The sequence below is a fragment of the Trachurus trachurus genome (assembly GCF_905171665.1).
Source record: "Trachurus trachurus genome assembly, chromosome: 12".
In the NCBI taxonomy this organism is placed as follows: Eukaryota; Metazoa; Chordata; class Actinopteri; order Carangiformes; family Carangidae; genus Trachurus; species Trachurus trachurus.
The window spans coordinates 23,456,477-23,477,209 of NC_139908.1; the positions used below are offsets into that span (position 1 = coordinate 23,456,477).

At 41.4% G+C, this 20,733-nt stretch overlaps 1 protein-coding gene across 1 annotated transcript; it reads left to right on the plus strand.

The window, feature by feature from the left end:
- Window positions 1-1,451: 1,451 nt before the first annotated feature.
- LOC310994680 (MAM domain-containing protein 2-like) lies at window positions 1,452-19,718 on the plus strand. Its single transcript, XM_083983463.1, has 15 exons — window positions 1,452-1,652; window positions 1,781-1,891; window positions 6,445-6,722; window positions 9,566-9,650; window positions 9,924-10,061; window positions 11,220-11,494; window positions 12,436-12,529; window positions 13,132-13,278; window positions 13,969-14,088; window positions 14,224-14,363; window positions 15,220-15,316; window positions 16,552-16,710; window positions 17,202-17,455; window positions 18,721-18,805; window positions 19,385-19,718. Exons 1-15 carry the CDS (start codon window positions 1,622-1,624, stop codon window positions 19,429-19,431), a joined length of 2,061 nt encoding a protein of 686 aa, XP_083839589.1. The 5' UTR covers window positions 1,452-1,621; the 3' UTR covers window positions 19,432-19,718.
- The last annotated feature ends 1,015 nt before the right edge of the window (window positions 19,719-20,733 follow it).

Here is a 20,733-nt window from a genome sequence, read left to right on the forward strand (position 1 = left end):
AACAGGGAGCACACAGTGATGTGTGTTGTCAGAGTCAGACCTACCCCAGCACCGGGCTCTCCCCTCCCCTGAGATGTTTACTGACCATAGGACAACTTCCTGCTGCCTCTGCCTTGGTGGAATTGGGAGCACTGATATTCTTGTGGTTAACCGTTGCCTGGTCCCAATAGAGTTATTTAGTAAATGTGGGCTCAGAGTAAATGGCATTGACTTTCTCTTATTGGCACCCTTAAGCAAGGCACTTAACATCCTAACTCAGCAGAACGCCTGCAGGTCCGATTGTCACTGGAAAAGATTCTTGAACCTCAATCAAAGAGTTTGGGTGCTGAGTGTTGGGGTCCGTTCTAATAAACACCAAGCAACGTCTTCTCTACCACTGCAAGTCATCTACTCCTGGTTGAGACTCCGTCATTGTCAGTCTCTTCCAGGAGGATTTTACTCAAAGCTCAATTATCGGTGGAGGTCTCTGTCTCCAAAACAAACAGACCCAGTGATTAGAGCAGAAACACTGAATAAAGTGTTGAGTTAAAGATCACTGTTTCTCATACAGGAGGGGATGGAAACCAGGCTGCCACTAGTATTTGCTCAACCTGTTTATGTGATGACTTATGATCCGGACATTCCGATGACTAAAATCCTTCATCTGGCTAAAGGGATAGTTCAACATTTTTGGCAAATTGGCCCATTGCCATAATCCCTGTAGTTTTAGGAATAGGTTTGGTACCTTTAATTGTCAGTGCAAGATATTTTTAGAACGGCAGAGCCGATCCGCAAGCTGCTCAGAGCCAAAATGTTGAACTACCCTTACGTATATCTGAAAGTGCATCTTAAAATGGGTCTTAAACCTGGATTTAAAAAAAAAGTCTGTTTATGTTTATGTGACACTAAACATAAATTCAATTAGAATTACAGATTTCTATAGGCTTGAAAATTCAGGATAACTCTTGAGATAATGTAAAAAGGTATTTTTTATACCTTTAAAATGAATCAAAAACCTGAAATTTTGCACTGGCAGTGTGTCCAACATCACAGTTCCCACCCATTCCCCTCTCCTCCTCCTCCTAATACATTACTGTTGTAGTGTTTGTTCTCAGCTGCCTCTCAGTAATTACTGCCTTGGCCATAAGAGGCCGTGCTCAAGAAATGTAAACATAATTTGCTTCAAGTGTTTGACAAAATGATCACACTGTTTTTTTTTCTCTCAAGAACACTTCCTCCTTCTCCTCCTTCATCTCTCTAACTTTTCTTCTTCAACTCACTTTGGTCTCTCCTCTTCACACCTCCCACTTCTTCCTCTCATCAGCCATCCCTCACCTTCTTTTTCCTCCTCCCCCTCTCCGTCCCAGACCTCCATTCCTCCTCCTCCTCCTCCTCCTCCTCCTCCTCCCTTCTCTGCTATCCAGACACACACAGAGACACTTCCCAGTGGAGAGTCTTGCAGTGTGCTGCCAGTCAGTGAGCTGGAGAGACACTCAGGCGACACTCACACCAGAGAAGTCTTCAGCAACAAACTTTGGTCGCAACTTCTTGTCTTTTTCCCAACTGTGGATTGAAGACCTACTTTTGCTTTTCTTATTTCCTCTGAGAGCGAAGTTTTTATTTTTCTCCACAGAAAGCTGCGATGCTTCCATTCTACCTCTTGACTTTTGCTGGTGAGTAGGTTTATTAATGGTTGTGCCAGTGCTGGTGTATGAGGGCATGTTTCTGTTAATGCCAGTTGCTATGTACAGTATGATTCATAGTTACCATTCCCTCTCTCTTTCTCTCTCTGTGCTCAAAGCCACCATCCAAGCCCACATCCAGCTGTTGCCAGGCTCCTGCAACTTTGAATCCAGCACCTGCGGATACACGTCAGATGCAGACTCTGCGAGCTGGACCCTGCACAAAGATGGTACTGGAAGACTTTTAATGGATGCCACACATACCTCATCTAGTTCAGGGCCTTTTGCGATGAGTCTAGACTGTATCCTGACTCTTTTTGGTCGCCGTTACGTTGTGATGTTGCAGTTGTTTTGGTGCCGACTGCGCCCGTACCACTGCGCTCTGGTGCAAAGAAACCCATCTGGTCTTCATTGATTCCAGCATCACAGTGAACATCTGGAGTCAGTGAAATAACACATTCAGACTTTCTCTTTGGTTTGGTGGAGCAGCTGATACAGATGTGTACGGAGCACACCCACATCTTTGTTATGTCATGGTCTACTCATGTGATGTTACCAAAGCCGACACATGTCCGTAGATCGGATCATTCAAACATGATTTAATTAATACCATGACTCTGTCGACAACATAGACAACATAATGTATCTAAGACTCTCATTTGCTGTATCTCTACTAATTAATATTCATTACGCATGTAGATCGTTTTTGGATAACAAAGGGAAAGGTCTGACTGCAGGTGTTGTTGCACTAGCAGCAGGATCCTTTTTCAGGAGGTGGAGAATGAGATTTTGTTGATGTTACAGAACATTCTCAGATCTTAAGCCCAGTCTTAATCATTTAAAGCCTATCTCTAAATTTAACCATCGTTCACCTGATATTTCTAAATTTGGAAGGGCTTTTCGTGCCAGACCCATATGCCCGCTAAATCAAGTCGTAATCAGGCAAAAGCCAGAATACATTTCATCCCAGAACATATCTGGGTGCACCGAGCCAAGATAAACTTCCATGTGTTTCAACTGAAGCCAGAATCGTCATCAGTTTAGTGGTTTATTGTGTGTTTAATGTAGAGATGCAGTCAGGAAGTGATTGACTTTAACACAAAGACTGAAAGCCAGTGGGATATAGCCAACCCCACTTAAAAACACAAAGTAGAGTTTTTATATTTTTCTTAAAACAAGAAAGATTAAATGTGTTTATATCAACTCTAGAGGTGTCTGTGTGAACGAGCTGCGAGTCCTCGCTTCCAGTCTGTATGCTGAGTTAGGCTAACAGTATTCTCCAGCTGTGTACGTAACTAGGGGTGTGTATTGGCAAGGACCTCACGATACGATACGTATCACGATACTTGGGTCACGATACGATATATTGCGATATATTGCGATATCCAAGTTGTGCGATATATTGCGATATTACATAGTTCGCTGAAAAACTAAGAATGTATTATGCATCTTAAAATCCGAGTTGTAGGCCTATATTTACATTAAATGATAGTAGTAATTCATCACCAAATGAAAACTTTGTTAACATCTGTGTTTTCTAATAAGACAAACTTCTCAGTCTGTTTACCTCACTTCAATCTTTTGTATTGATGCAAAATGGGCAAATATATGCATCTGACAAATTGTTTGTATTTCATACTAGTTCAACTTAATTAAATACAAACATGTAGATTGCTGCACTCCTACAAATAAAAATAATATTAAATATGTAGTTTTACATTTAAATAAAAATGTTAAATTGAAAATGAAATAACCTTATTATCTGAGACTGACATAACCTGCTGTATATTTACACTCCTGCGCTTCCACGTCCTGTCTGGCAATAAAGGCTGCAGTCACACAAACTGCAGTCACACACAGACACTGGCAGTGAGAGACACTCGTCCGTCACACAAACACAACAAACAGCTGTGGATTTCCATGTGTGCTGAGCAGTGAGCGGAACCTACCGCGGCATCTCGCACCACAACACCAGCTCCCGTTAGCTTAGCGGCTAGCGGAGCCTGTCGGCTCTACAGTCTATGGTCAGCTCATGTAGCATTAGCTCCTCCAGCTGGGCTGCAGCGCTCGCGGCGCTCCGGTTCTACCTGGTTTCCGTGACAACGTGAACACAGCGGCTCCTCCGCTACGCTGAGAAGCTGTGAACAGTCTGCAGTAATCCGTGTTGTTGACGAGGGAGCGGACGCTTGGTGGCATGAGTGCAGGCGCTGTTAGCGTGTGTGGATTAGCATGTAGCTCGGCACAGACGCAGCCTGGCTTGCCCCGTTTAGGTGATCTGCCAAGCCGCCTGAGGTGACGCCTCAGTGGGGTTGCACCAGGTGCAGCCCCGGTCTCTCCTGGTCCTCCACGGCGTAGAAAGCCGAGCTCATCCAGCACACTGCACTGGGGTTTGCTTTGCTACGGACGAGTATCAGTCGGTGCCGGTCGCACTGTGGCACATTCTACACTTTATAAAACATGTGCATTATGTTTGATTTAAACAATGATGGGACTTTCCTGATCTCTTCCTCTGATGCCTCCAACAACGCCATCTACTGGGCTGAACAAGCAACTACTACTTTAGTACCAAAAAAAAAAAAATTCACCTTTTTTTTCCATCTCAATTTATATAATAAAATATCGATACTTGGCGTCCTTGTATCGATACAGTATCGCCGTTCAAAATATCGCGATATTGTGCCGTATCGATATTTTCTTACACCCCTATACGTAACCCACAGGCATCTCATATATACCCAGTGGCACAGGAGCAGATTTATTCAAGTCACTGCAAAGTAACTGCAACCACACAACCACAGTCATATTCAGTAAATGTGTTGATCAATTTACTGATAAATCAATCATTAGTTAGGTTGAAATTGTATTTAATAGTTAACAGAGTCAGTTTATTTACTTTGAACAGCTGACATACTATAAATGTACAATAATATGATAATTTGAGAAGACAGAACTGGCAAATGTTCGATAGTTTTATTCCTGCATTAAATGAATTGGACGAGTGCAGATCAATCACTTGATTGACTTTCAGCTCAGATGTGCGCAGCTCACTTGGACATACCCTGCACTGTGGTTTATACTGTATGCCCAACCAACTGTCCTCTAAACCCTTTTGATTAGTGCAGATTTCCTCCAAGCATGGCACTGTCCTGCTGCTCCAATAACGTCAGTGTCTGCAGCCAGGCTCTACTGGAAAAAACTTCCTAATAAGACTTTTTTTTTTTTCTTTCTTCTTTTTTCCACAGTTTCTTGCTCGTACTTGTCTGAAATTTGTTCTGCTGGTGCAGCCTGTCTCACTTTCTGTCTTTCCCCTGGGAAATGTCAACCACTTTCTCTTTTCCTGTTTCCATCCTTGTTGCCGTTGCCGCCAGCTTGTTAAAAAGATCAGGGTAGTTGGTGCGTTAATGGTGTGCTCAGCTCGCGCTCATTTATTCTCATCTCTCAATCCTCTTTTCCTTCCCTGGGCCCAGTGCTGCACTGCTGAAACTATGACAGAAGTGAAGTCATGTCTTATATATTTTCTACACATACACACTCTAATTAAACCAAGGAAGCTCATCAGTCTGAGTGTGAGTCAACGTTATAATTTTGTAGCTGTAAATTCCAATTCAGTGTTGGAGCACAAACATTTGCAAACAATTGCAGTTTACTGACAAAGAAGAAAAAAACATCTTGAAAGTAAGGTGAAATGAGCTCAGGCATGGTGTGTGTGTGTGTGTGTGTGTGTGTGTGTGTGTGTGTGTGTGTGTGTGTGTGTGTGTGTGTGTGTGTGTGTGTGTGTGTGTGTGTGTGTGTGTGTGTGTGTGTGTGTGTGTGTGTGTGTGTGTGTGTGTGTGTCAGTGTATTTGAATACACATGTGTTGGTCAGGATATAGCAGCCTTGGGGCAAAGGGGCATTCCACGGGGACAAATAATAAATGACAGACCAGTAAGGAGAGCTCAGAGCCCCCTGGAGCAGAAAAGAAACTGAGATTTGCTGTTATTGTGAGAGCTGAGGTGGATTTCATGTTGCACCGAGAGGATTTTGACTAAAAACAAACATCCTGATGCTAAATATCTGCTTATGTCAAATTTGTGTAACAAATTTCATTCATATATTGTTTTAGAAAAATCTTCCAGTAGAAACAAGGTCCTAATTTGGAAGACGTTGTGATTTTCTAGCATGTTAAGATTCAGCCCCACGCAGCTCTGAGCCTGCAGCCTCACAGAGCTGCTAGCAGGGCTGCAGAGGCACTGGTTGGCAATGTAAGTAAGTTGCTCATTAGAAATAATTGTGCAAATAAGCAAATTATGACTGACTAAATTAAGATGCTGACTGGTCGACCTCTCTGCTAATGCTGCTAATTGGCTTTCAGCAATGATGTGAAAATCCTCCCGTGTATTAGGATGCAGAAACTGATTAAAATAGATGCGGCAATGTAGTGTAGTTCATTTCAAAAAAAGAAAAAGGCCATATTTGGGCATGAAAAGGTTTTACTGCCTCATTAGTTTACAGGTAGGAAGACACAATGTTTCAAAGGTTTCACATGTCCATTCTACACAAACCAGGATTATTATCAGAACAAAACAAAAAAGTCTCTTGATGCACAACATTTATGTTATTAAATATTTTTATAACCCTACATATGAAAGTGAGTGGACACTAAAGGCTACCTAAAAGATAGAAAGATGTTTTCCAGCATCCAGAATCCTTTTAATGTACCAGTGTTTGTTTTTCATAGGAAATGGGAAATAAAGTCTGTGTTAAACTAACTTTTCTAACATCCTACTCACCTTTTTGTTTCAGGTCGTTTCGTTGCAGTGGACGGAGGCATGGCCGATGACATAGGTGCAGGCGACAGGCCGCAGAGAGAGGTCACAGGAGTCCTGCTGAGTCCGGCCCTGGACCAGGACGAGTGGAGCTGCCTCAGGCTGGTCTACCAGATCATAGGGTCAGGAAGCCTGGAGGTCCTGCAGCGCATGGAGGGAAGGAGCTTTGACAGGCCACTGTGGAGCAGCCAGGAGCCGTCTGACAGCTGGGTCATCTCAAGCATGGACCTGCAGAACAACACTGAGCCTTACAGGGTAAAACACTTTCAAGAGTTCAATCTTTGTTTAGGAAGGAGACCAGGTTAAGATAACAAGGCTTAGGTCTAAAGCTCCTGCGATGATCCCTGAAGGGTTTTTTTTATGTCAGATTTATTCCACAATATAAAAATGTTGGATGAAACAAATGGCATTCTGACAGTTTAACTGCTCCTACAGCCTCAACAGTGGCACTAAAAAATGTCGTGTTTATCCTGATGATAGCATTAAAGAAAAGGTCATTCTAAAATAGAAAGTGGTGCAATTGAAAGTTTTGACTTTATGGCCAGAGAATGTCAGAGACGTTGAATAAATAGCAACAGTATGATGTAAGTCAGCCTCTTTTAGAGATATGGAGGAAAATGGATGAAAACTCCAAAATGATAAGAAATCAGATGAATGTGCATGGGGTGTAAGGGTCAGTGTAAGAAAACAAAAACTGAGAGTTAAGTTGAGATATTTTGAGAAACAGGCCATAATGTCAAGAGAAAAATGTATCAGTCATAGCATCTGTAGAATATTTGTAATATTTCAACAAAAAGTAAATAAGTAAATCACAATTTCTCTTTCAGATAACTTTCTCACAGACCAAACTGATAATAGGCCATAAGCAGCATAACTGGTGCTGGTAAATGTGGTTAATTAGAAGTAGTTAGCTAGGAAAACTGTATGGGCATCACAGTGATTTACTACTTATGTAGGGTTTATTGGATATAATCAAACATTAAACTGGACTGTGTAACAACAATGTATATGCTGTTAACTTTCCAACCCTCTTAGTAGAGGGGGGAAAAAAGCAAAAGCAATATTTCATGCTGTTGTTAGAAGAAAGACAGATATAGGTTGACGTTACACATGCAGGCCCTCATTGAGGCCCAATATGAAGTGTGTTGAGTAACACACACACCTAAATTATCTAAACACTGGGTGGGAACAGTACAGCACATGTTTATATTATAAGCAGCGGCAGAGCTGACTCCGACAGGGTCGTGACCTACATGATTGTAAGCCAGGTCTCTGCTCTGTGAGGGCCCCTCAGCACATAAACATATTTCACTCCAGACCTCTGTGGAAAAAAAATCAATAGTTCAGACTTCACTCTGACTGAGAGAAAATGTTCTGATGTTTACTTTTACTGGGTACAAACCCACCATTAGTTAATGCTCTACCTTTCACATTTCAAATGACTGTCACAGAAATGTCCATGATTAGACTCTGCACTTAAAGAGAAACTATGCAGGGTTTGTAGCTTAAATATGCTACTTACCTTAAAGGGCCCCTTAAAGGGCCCATTTTATGCAAAATCCACTTTATACTGGTTTTGTAGCGGTTATACAGTTTGTGTTCCCATGGCCTTTCTATGACGCCTGGAGGTGAAAAAAGTCTGTTCGCTCCCTTAATTGATTACTTCATTTTTTTGAAATCTTGTGCCTGAATGGGTCAGATTGATTTGGGGGCAATATGCTACGAATACAATGTGGTTGGACCACTTAGACCTATGTGAAATGGTTGAAAAACAGCATAATATGGGACCTTTAATTAAACAGCTTTGGAGTAATGTTGATGATTTCATAAATGGCTTAACTTGTTACAAGGGAGAATGGAGGCTTTCTGCCTTCCACCTTTGTGTCACTTATTGCCTCTTGGTTTAAAATCAACCTTGCAAGATCGTGGCTGCCGCCCCGGTGTCCAGCTCTTGTCTCTGCGGCACCGCAACACAAACGCGCCCCCGTAAGCCATAACATTGTATATAATATATATCATTTATCCAAAGCTCCATGGATTGATTTCTGGCCAGCTTTGTTGTAAACAAATGCACATGGCCGGGAGGAGGGTTAGCAAAACAGCAGAAAAGCGACCAGACTTACATAGTTCCTCTTAAAAGGAATAGTTTAGCATTCAGGGATGCTAGGTGAACTTGTTCCCATGTTTCCAGCCTTTAACTATGCTAATTATGAGAGTGATGTCAATCATCTTGTTGTAGGTCTTAAGAAGAAAGTGTAAGAAACAAGTGTATTTCTGAAAGTGTGTGGATATTAAATATTGAAATGAAAACCTACAGGAAACTAGCCACGGCTAAACCTGGTACAAAGCATCTTTTTCCTCTCATTGCTTGATAGATGGTTTTGGACATAACATATGACAAGCTCTTAGTGCTACAGAGCTTTTGGCCCTTTTTAGATTTAGCTTGTGAGCTAGCCTTTAACATATAACACATGTAGGTACTAGATAGATCATTGTCAGTGTTCCTTGATTTCCTGATACTTAACCCAGTTAGTAATAATTGTGCAAATAACCAAATTATAACTGACTAAATTAAGATACTTGACACAACATTTTTTAATTATTGTTACATTAGAGGAAAGTGGAACATCTATTAGACAGATACTTTTCTCAGGAGTTGGTGGAGACCAAAGTGTAGTTCAAAGGAAGTGAATAAATGCTGATCAGCATCTTCTTGATTTTGAAATAGGTAACTGTTTGTAACTTTGACAATTTTTGCTGTAGAAAATGTCTAATTTCAAACACTTTTAAACATTTATTTATTATTTAAATGAGTGCAAATGAAATCACAGATTGGACCTGATCTCCCCCACACACACACTCACATGTCCAAGCCCTGACCCTGTGAAATAACAAGTGTGTTTTCTCTCTGTGTCATTTCTTCTTTCGTAAGTCGCGTTGTAGAAAACCTGCTGCTCACAAGAGCTTTGAGTGTAAATTACACATCATTACGTTTCATACATGTACTCTTTGCGACCTTCCATACCATAGCTAACTGTCTATGATGTCACTCTGAATCAGTGGGTTCAGGTTGTTACTGAGCATGTGTTCCTCATTAGGTTGTCGTTGAAGGTAAACCGGGACGGGGCGAAGGGAGCAGCGTGGCTATCTTTGAGATACACATCAGCCCTGGATACTGCCTGGGTCGGTGACATCACACATCCCCTGATCAGCCTGAAAATTGAAACCAGTTACTGATATTAATGTTTTGGCCAATCATTGTACATCATTCACATATTGTTATTTAAACTTCAATTTAAAAAAAGAAAAACATCCATGTACAGTTACGTATGGCTAGATAGATACCATCTGTGCCTGTTCCTTGAACTCACACGCAGACTCACATGGACCTATTTGATCACAAAGCATGAGAGACCCACACCCTTAACAGCTGACTTTTTTTTCTCCTCTGTCCAGATTGTGATTTTGAAGAGTCCCATCTGTGTGGATACAGTAACCAGTGGAACGCCAATGTAAACTGGTATGTGGGAGGAGGTGGGGTCCAACTCATTCACAACAGCATGCCAAATGACCACACGTACAACAACAGGACAGGTAAGTGACAGTTACATTATATTCATACAAAGGTGTTTGCAGGTTTTGATTTTGGATGAAGTCTGAGAGGTCAAGGCGACTTTATTTCTTCTTTTGTCTCTCTTTTTTATAGTTACCACCATTTACACCCCATCTAAAAATATAAACAGTGTATCATCAGCAAATCCCAACAGTGCATTAGTTTATGTCTCAGTGCTTTCTGACTCAACCCTCTCTGCAGCCTCATGTGTCCTTTGTAACTTTCAGATTTTTTTCCCACCTTATTGGCTGTAAATGGTTGATGGGACAAAGATCAATATTTGTAATCAGTTCACTTTTTAGTAAAAAATTTAATACTGCTAAAGAGTAGTGGTTTGCGCCTGTGCAAATCAGTATTGGCAGTGTCAGGCTACATCCAGGTGCAGACTGAGAGTGTAGCTATTGGCGATGTTTATCACTGTCAAAGATCATGGGAAAGTGAATCGTGTCTGTGCAGGCTTCACTTTGTGTTGTGGGCTTCCGCTCAGTCTTGAAACCACAGAATGTGGCTTGGTTATGGAGTAAATAATTAAATAAATAGATGTTCCAAACAGCTATATAAAGATTGTGGCAACTTTCCAATTTAACATAATTTCATTGTATTTTATGTCTTTTTTCAAATGATGATAGCCCACCTATATTTTCCCTCTCTGAACATATCAAGCTTTTGAGCAAAGTATTGATGTAGTATTGATCAATGACACCAGTCTGCCTATTACTTGGTATCGGATCAGAAAGGAAATTAATGGTATCGTACATCACTGCAATGCAGTGTGTGTACATCCACCAAAAGTCCATGTTTTTGACAAGTTCAGATTATTATTCTAAATATCAAACAACTTTATGGATAAGAATCCTACAAAGGTAGACCTCCATGTTAAAGAATAAGATCACATCCTGTGTTCAAAACCAACAACACACCAACAAGATGAAAGAAGATACTGTATTTGAACATGCCACAAGGACCTGCTTCAGATCGATAATATATTGTTTTAATGTTGTTGAAACAACAGTTCCATGTAATCCAGACTTCCAGTATTGATTTTAAGACGCTGTTGTCCTGAAAATCATGACCTCACTTTATATACTGAGTATAAGTGAATGAATTCTACATCCTGATCATATTTGAACTCTCCTCAGGCCACTTCATGTACGTGGACTCCATCTATGCTAAGACCTTCAAAGAAGTGGCCAAACTGGTGTCGCCTATGACGACGGTGCCGCTGTCCGGCTGCCTGAATTTCCAGTACCAGAGAAGCGAGGAGAGAGGGAACCTGTTCTCTGTTTTCACCCGGGACCGACTGGGCCAGTACCAGGAGCTGTGGAGGGCGGGCTCAGAAAACCAGACCGACTGGACGACGCTCAGGGAGTGGGTACCGGTGCAGGTGGACCTGAAGGCACCATACTCAGTGCAGGTCAGCATGAATGAGTCATTTTAAAGGTCTACGTCATGATTTTAACATAAACATATTATAAAGTAAAATGATGCACAGAATCACAGGAATTATGGGAAATGTAGGAAAACACAGTGTGGCGGTTCTCTGTAATTGCCACTTGTGGGGACAGTGGTGGCTGTTTGGCAAAAAATACGTCAAATGACACACTCACTTCCATGCAGTAGACTGTATAAACAGTGTAGTTAATAGTGAGATGGTACCCATCAATAATAAGAAGTGTCTGTGGTTTTACACTCAGTTTTGACCACTTCATGTGCAGTATCCAGATACTGATAGTGCCCCACATGTTGCCATTCCTGTTAATGTGAACACTTATACACTCATAATAGCAAGTATGAGTATAGAACTATGTGAATGAACTCTTGCTCTAATCATGATTTATTTACCAGTGTTTTATTTTATAGTCGAATGATTTCACAAACCACTTCTGTCACCTGAAGATATTTTATAATGTGATCTCTGTTGTGCTGGTACAAACCTGTTGCAGAGGAAGTCATCTGCTGCAGTGCTGTGTGTTTCTAACCCACCAATGATCATGACCTGATTCGACGACCTTTTGACCTTCTGTGTAGGTTGTTGCTGTTGTTGTGGTAACAAGACAAAGCTTCAAACACACAGTAGTTGTTGTCTTTTTAAGGTCATGCCAACTTCAATTTGCTCCCGTTTCACTTCTTTCTTATAGAAACATGTTGTTGGGTTCATTTTTTACACTTTTTCTCCCACCCAGTTACGCATCATGATTCAATAAAATACATGAAATAAATAGTGTTAGTGCCATAAAACGACAAATTTAGATTTGCGTGTGTGTGTGTGTGTGTGTGCATCTGCATGCCATGCACTTGATTGCATGCAGCTTTGATAATGAGCGCCTGTCTCCATGTGTCCGTCTGCCCCTCTAGGTGGTCTTTGAAGTAGCATTTAACAGTCCAAGAGGCGGAAGAGTTGCGCTTGATGACATTTCCTTTTCTCCAGAGTTTTGCAGCACAGACACTGGTGAGCTGCAGCCACACTCACTCACTGTTAGTTCTAAACAGGACCGTCTCAATGCCGCCATTAAAACTGTCAGTTTTATGACAAGATGCTTTCTGGGTTAAAATATCAAACCTTCTAATTGTCATCATTTTAGAGTGAAAGGAATGAACTAATAGAGAGCACAGAAATGCCAGTCAGAGCTGCTTGAGTGAGTGAAGAAGAAAAGAAAGAGAAAGGGACAAACAAAGGAATTAGTGAGAGACCTAAAGGGGGAAATGAAGGGATGAGTAAAGGGAGCAAAGGAATAAATAAGACAGACACAGAGATGAAGGAGCGGAGAACTAGATGAAAGAAAAACAAATAAATGAATAGATGAAAGGAAAGATCAGATCAGCTCAGTTAAACAAAACGTTTCATCCCTAAAGATGAGTGTTCACCTTACAGTAACTTCCCTATGTGTGGTACAGTAGTGCAGCAGGTGGTGGAGAAGTCAAGGAGTCACTAAATATCAATATGAATGTGAAGATTGATCCTGGTTGTCGAGCTGCAGATAAAAGCACAGTGTGATGTCAATGAAAATCACCATGGAGCCGCAAACTGATTCCAGACATGTTGCTCCACAGAGCCGACCTTCGACCCCTCCATCGCCAATTGTGATTTTGAGTCCGGTTTGTGCTACTACACCCAGGACCCGGTGATCGGGTCGTCATGGAGGAGAGTGTCTGTGAAGCCAAACATATTCAGGAATGGAGACCACACCACAGGGGCAGGTGGGAATACAACCACTGCAAATGAATTTTATAACATTGAAACCTACATTAAAGTTGCTAAATAGCAGTGTTTGCATTGACAGGTGTTAACTCTGAGAGTTGCAGGTTCATCATCAGAATTCACTCCTCTCCATCTCTTCACTTTCAGAGAGCGACTCTCTGCAGCCTCAACTCTGTTTTGAAGATGTAGCAGAGGATGTGTTATCACATGTTGTATTATAAAGACACCAGCTGCTAAAGCTTTTGTCAAACAACAATCGTCATCACCCACTTGCAAGAAGAAATAATATTTGGTAGCAGATACGACTAATGTCAGCTCCTTCAAACAGCTAAGATAAATAGTTTTGCTATAACTTTAACCAGAAACAATGTGAAAGGTTTGTCCCAGAAGCTTTTTTATTGGGAGTTAGACACTTAAAAAAAAGGACAAAGGACAGCTCAAAGTCCTGCTAACATGTCGGCCAAGTCAACTTTGTAGGCGAGTGGAAAGTGTCAAAAATAAAACTCACTGTTTGCAGATTTTGAATTAAATTGGGGTTAAGTGAAGCAGGGACTCAGAGCTGGAAAACATTTGAAAACTGTTAAAGTTCAGATCGGTGCCCGATGTGAGTGGTGAAGGGAATATTCATGGGAAGCAGATTCCGAGGAAGTGAGAGTTTCTCAAGAAAATAAGCTGTGTTCTCCTTCCAGGGTCTTTCCTGTTGGCTCACTCGTGGCTGAGCCCGCGCAGTGGATACATGAGTCGGCTCATCAGTCCAACTATTCCCGGGAACATGAAGTACTGCCTGAGATTTCACTTCTCTCTGAGGGGTGAGCGGCATTCTCACCCCTCCACATTCAAGGATATTCTGTCGTGTGGTGGTGGTGGTGTTTGAATCGGTGTGAATTCTTCGCTGTGATTTGTTTTCCTGACTCACCGACTACAAATAACTCTGGCATCTGTAGGTTTCAACCAGACGGACCAGGCTCTGGCTGTGTATCTGCAGCAGAGCAGCAGCCAGGAGAAGATCTGGACTCAGGGGGAGAGGTCCAGAGGAATCTGGATCGGCACCGACATCACCTTCCAAACATCGCAGCCTGCCAAGGTCAGAGGACAGGAAGTGTAACTCTGGAAGGTCATCAGTGGGTGTGTGAAAAACATAAACAAGGGGATAAACAAACAGAGAGGGAAGAAAGAAAGAAGGATGGAAGGTGGGGGGAGAGGGAATTAAGGAAAGGAATGAAGGAAGATTTAGAAACTGGATGAATGAAGGAAAAACTGAAAAACAGAAGGAGAGATGAAGAAAGAAAGAATAAATGCAGGAATGAGAGACATGAGGAATTAATTAAGGAACTCAAGAAAATAAAGAAACAAATGAATAAATAAATAAAAAACAGAGGAAGGAGGAAAATGAAATCAATAAAGGCAAATATGAAAGAAGAAAATGTGAAAATGGATTCTTAAAGAATAAAAAAAGCTAATAAAAAGTTAGAGTGATGGATCAATGATATGATGAGGAAAGAAAACTATAATGATTAAAGAAAAGACAGAAAGAAGAGTCTAGACAGGAAACACATAAACTGGTCGTTCATTTAAAAGCGTCAGTGTCTGCTCTGATGTGTGTTTGAGCCTCTTTTCCTCACTAAGCAGCCGCTCGTCAGGGGACACAGTGTCACTGTCGAGTGCTGCATGACGACAATGATTGAATTTATGTTAAAGCGTTCCCTGCAATTATTAGTTTCTCTCAAACATTGATGCGCTCTCTCCTTCCTCCTGAGGGACCACAGAGCCTCACACAAACATCAGAGCAGAGAGAAAACAACCACAACAAAGTATCAGATGCTTTTGTTCAGCGTGAGGCCGTCTGTGAAGCATTAAAGGTCATAAAACTGATGTATTCCTGTTTGCGTTGGAACTGACGAAGACGCCTCTCCTCCTCTGCTCTGTGTTTTGTTCCTCAGCTGGTTTTCATCAGCACCTGCAGGAGCTTTTGGGACTGTGGCTCCGTGGCTCTGGATGACATCAGTGTGAGTCTGGGAGACTGTGAGCTGACGGCAGGTAACAACATACTTAACTTCCACATTGGCATATAGTCATGGATACAGTATATGAGCTTTGGAATAGAGCATCACTCCTGTGGCACTTGTTTATAGCTGCATTCAACTGTAAATAAATAATACAATTCTGTATGTGTGTGCACTACCTGCATTTCATGAATGAAATTAATCTAAACTACTATTTTGGTAACAGTCTTTTTTCAAATATGTCACACTGCGGTTGGTGTCATGCACATCAGCTGATTGCAGCCATTCATTCTGAAGAAGACCACGATCTTCAAGGTTCAAAGTGTCTTTATTACCCCCAATGGGGCAATTTGTTGTGCAGCCAGCAGAGAGAAGAAGAACCACGTCAGACATACATAGAATCAACATGAAAACTCACCAAACAGTGGACGACATAATAAATACAGCATGAGAGCATGATATGAAGAATAAAATACAGGATAAGAAACATGATAGAATAAAATAAAAAAGCAGCATAAAGATAAAAAGAGGAGCTGGTTAAAAGACTCACGTGATGGTGTTTAAAAGACTAGTGACAGTGGGAATTAAGGAATTCTTGTATCTGTTGGTCTTCTCTTGGATACAAGTCTACAGCCAGATGGAAGCAGCGTGAATTCTGGGTGACTGAGGTCATCCAGAATCGAGGGCTTTCTTAATGGCTCTGTGTTTATGGCAAGTTATTTAAAGCCATTCATTCTGTAGAAGACCACGATCTTGCTGGGGAATCCAGGCTGGACAAATTATTATTTATTATTATATATCATATTATTATGGGGTACCATAAGAAACCAACACAGTGAGTCAGTGGTGGCTTAAAGTAAAGGGCCCCACTTACCAAAAAAAAGTAATGTAGGGCCAGTCTGAGCCTGTTGTTGGCCCTCAGCAGATTCTGCCTCCTCCACACACCCTGATGGTCGCAGCAGCCTGCAGCCAAAGATGGATCATCCAGATGTTGTGGTTTGAGCAACACTTCAACTGTGAAGGAGGCGAAGACAAACTGATAAGAAAATAACCCCGACTGGCGGTTATCAGCTTGGATCAATGCCACTGCTCCCCTGCTGGTTTCCAAGGATACAGTATGGATTCTGAGTTCCAGGGAAAGGAAAATTAAAGAGAAGCAAGGAGTCAGAGGAAAAGGATTTAATCAGTTCAGATACAGGTTACAGGCTGCCTTCACATGATGGTTGTGTATTAACAATAAAATCCTCTCTTTTCATTTACCTGTTGCAGGTCTGTTGTCTTCAGCTCTGCCAGGACACTGTGACTTTGAGTCAGGCCTGTGTGGTTACACTCAGGACAAGCAGACCGATGCTGGGGACTGGGAGTGGAGGAGAGGAAACACACCGACCTCCTACACGGGGCCCCGAGGGGACCACACCACAGGACTCGGTGAGGGTCTCCACCTCATCAACTAACTACACAATAACTACACAAACTCATGTTTTTCAATTCAACTTTCAATTCAACTTTTTGAACTTTATTTGTCCCAGAGGGGCAATTAGAGGCAAGTAGAGCAGCAAGCTTAAAGTTCAACATTTTGGCAAATAGGCCCACTGCCATAATCCCTTAATTTTTGGTGCAAACTATTTTTAGAACGGTGGAGCAGAGCCCCGAGCTGCTCAGAGCTACACTACGGAGACTCATGGGATTTCTTGGTTTCCCTCATCAAATACACAATCCAAGCTCTGAGCAGCTCACGGCTCTGGTCCGCCGTTCTAAAAACACCTTGCACCGACAATTAAGGAAGGTAAGGAACCTAACCTTAACCTTTAAGTTAAAAAGGAATACAAAAAAAGCATAAATATTTAAATTTTGTTTAGATGTTGTGGAGACAGAGCGACCGTGGCTGTAACCAAAACCCACTGACTCTTGATTGACAGGTTACTACCTGCACATGGAGGCGTCACCTATGCTGCCCGGTCAGAGTATCCGGCTGCTGTCCCGCCCTCTGAGGGGCTCCAGGGGGCCTCAGTGTCTGCGCTTCTACTACCACATGTACGGCTCGGGCACAGGCCAGCTCAGCGTTCACCTCGACAAGGACGGAGAGGACGTGTCGCTGTGGCAACGCAGCGGCGAGCAGAGCATCGCCTGGCTGAGGGCCAGAGTGGAGTATCAGTGTGACAGCCAGCACCAGGCAAGACTGAGAGCACTTCTCTCCAAGCTGTTCTTTTATTATAGACTATTTTATATTTAAACTTGTTTAAGTGCAATTTAATGTTTTATTTTGCACTAGTTCTCCCTCTGTTTGGCCCATAATCTGCTGCTGTTACGTAACAAACACTACAACTAAAGAACGTACCTTGGACCAAGGCTGCATTGAATTTATAACTTGGGCTATAAAAGTGTCAGAGAAGGAAGCTACTGAGTTTTTCAGAGCGTCTTTATCTGAAGAGGAATCTCAGTTCTACAAAACTCAAGTCAGGTCAAAACTCAAGAAGCTGAACCACCTTCACCACTCGGCTCCATCTCCATTTGCTGCATTAGAATCTAACTAATAAAAAAAAAATCTAATAAAAAACATCACACACATTTAAACTGTGTGTGAAAGACTGAATGCTGTCTTGGTCCAGGCTGGATATTTTGGGACTAAAAGCTGCTATGTGAAATATTAAGTATTTGGAGCAAGTTTTGTTCTGGATGAGCCAAAACCAACTTGGAGCCAAAGATTAAAAAAACAGAAAAACAGAGAGCGGGGGAGAATTCAGAGGAACCAGTAAAGAAAAGTTGGAAAAAGCAAAGTATTTAAGACTTATTAATGCAGAGGGTTACATAACCATTCAATAATTCTTATCAGTCAACAGCATGATTAGCCAGAAAGCTGCTGTGCTGTTTTTCCATGTCAAGATTGTAGTTTCCACAGAAATCTGGCTGCTTTTACTTTAAAAAAAAACATTTGCACAGGATGCACCTAATGATGTCTCTGTCTAAGCTGCTCCAACAGCCTCCTCTCAGTGCTGCAACAGGAATGTACTTAGTGAGGTAAACCTGGATCTGTTCACTGAGGAGCAAAGACAGAGGGATGAAGGAGAAGCAGCCTCTTAAATAAGATGCTGCCACAACATTAGCTGCTTTGGTTGTTGGTGGACAAACTGAGGCTTTGAGAACCTGTTGATTTTGGGGCTTCACTCACCAACAACTTCAGTTTTCCCATAAACACATTACCCTAACTAGTGAGTGTTTGCTTTACTCTCTCATGCAGCAAACACAGCTTCCATGACCTTCCCTCTGTTGTAGAGCCACTGTCAGACCTCTGTGGAGGTACTAACCCTAACCCTCCACTGCTTTGTGAACAAAATGTGTATTGTGTAAATGCACACGGGAGAAAAAGTTAGTTTTATTCTATAAAACCTTCTACAGTAATCTCCATTATATTTGTTTCTCTTTGTGTCGTTGACCCAGATTGTGTTTGAGGCAACCAGAGGTTCCTCAGTGAGGAGTGACATCGCCATTGACGACATTGTCTTGGAAGGTGGACCTTGCCCAGGTAAACTATTTATTGAACACTGCGTAGATGTAAAAGAAAGAAAAACAAATAGGAACCCTCACACCCATTCCCTTCTATGGAAGAGGATTAGGGCCACTGTGGGGAAAAAAAGGGAATTCTGACTTTTTTTCTCAGAATTCTGACTTTAAACTCAGTATTTTGAGAAAAAAGTCAGAACTTTTCACATTGGTCCTAATCCTCTTCTGCACCCTTCAAACAATTTACTTAGAATGATGTTTATTAAAAAAAAGTAGCCTTTAAGAGCGGGGAAGCTGAATAGATAAGGGGAGGATTGAGGGAGAAAGACAAATGAGGTAGGTTAAACATCAATAATAAGAATGACAAAAAAAGAAATTAAGAAAAAAAATTTTTAAAAAAGGAAAAAAAAAAGGCTCCTATTGGTTTCTGTGGAAAAGTGAAAAACCAGTAGGAAGCTTTTCTCCATTGATATCTTAACACGTTACATGCTCTGTAATTCCTTTAATAAAGATGTATATTTAAAAAAAGAAAAAAACAAACACACAGAGGAAGTAGTTTAGGATGTGGAGCAGCTCTCTGATCTCTTTACTCCCTCTGCAGAAAACGAGATCCGGGCCACCGTGGGAACCTCCAACGAGATCGAGTAGAGGGGAAGAGGACAGCTGCTGTGTAGGATGCATGAACCCTGTTTCTTTTTTGCACATTACAGATGAACCAAAGCATTGTCCACTCCCGACTCCTACATGTTAATCTGAACATGCGGGCATGAATTATGGGTAAAACTTTTCACGTAGTTCTATTTTCATGGAGCAACACATATCAGTTGTGTCATAGTCAGCATTCCTCTGTGCACTGTAGCGACGGAGGGTGTTAAACTGTGTTTGTCTTCACATTTATATGCATTAGATTAATGCTCATTGCTCAAATAAAGTGAGACAGTTACTCAACATGTCTCTCTGTTTGTCTTCTCATCGCTAACTGCAAAGTCAGACACAAGACACAAAAAATAACGGTAACACTTTACTTGACTGGTTGGTGCATAGCACATTCATAAGACCTTTCATAAGGTGTTCGTAATGCATTCATGATGGCTTCATCACGCATGACTCAGCATTCATACATCGAATTACATTACTATGGAATAACAAACTGGGAAATTTTGTCAAAATAAAAGTCCCCTAATTGCACCTGGAAACTCAACTTTCATGGATGGTTTATGAATGTTGCTTTGCATGTCACTTTGCTATACAGGTGGTGAAGCCAATTACAAATGCAATGGTTTGGTGTCAGGGCAACTTTAGGTGACAGGAACAAAGCAAAAAGTGTATAAATTCTGCATACCGTACATGACTTTAATGAAGCCTTTGTACGAGTTGGTACTTTGTCCCAGTAGGCCTTCTTCCAGGTGAGATAAAGGGACTTTGATGAAACATCTGGGTAACACACTATGCATTTGTGACTGTTTTATGTGGCCTTCATGAACCATTGCAATAGAATGCTTGTATTTCCAGGTGCAATTAGGGTACTTTTATTCTGAAAAAATAACCCACCCGTCAAGCAAAGTGTTACCAAAATAACTTCACATCTTCATCTTCTCATCTGTGTGTGCTGCACTCTACAGAGGACAACGCTTTAATGAATAACTAGGGTGAACTCACCCTCAAGACCTTTTGGTAGCAACCACAATGTGTCAGTAGACCAAAATGTTCTTAAAACTATAATCAAATAGTGACTCATTTTCCTATTTTCTTTTTCTTTGATCTGTTTTTAACGTGAATTTGAATTTTGCATGTTTAGACAAAGTCCTTTAATGGCTGCTTGTGTTTAGAAAAGAATGGTTAGTGGGAAAAAAAACATTGTTTTGGATTACTGGAACCAAGATGTTGTGGCTTTAAAAAACTTCAAAAAGTTTGGACCAAATTACACTGAAAAATGGCAGAACACATGTT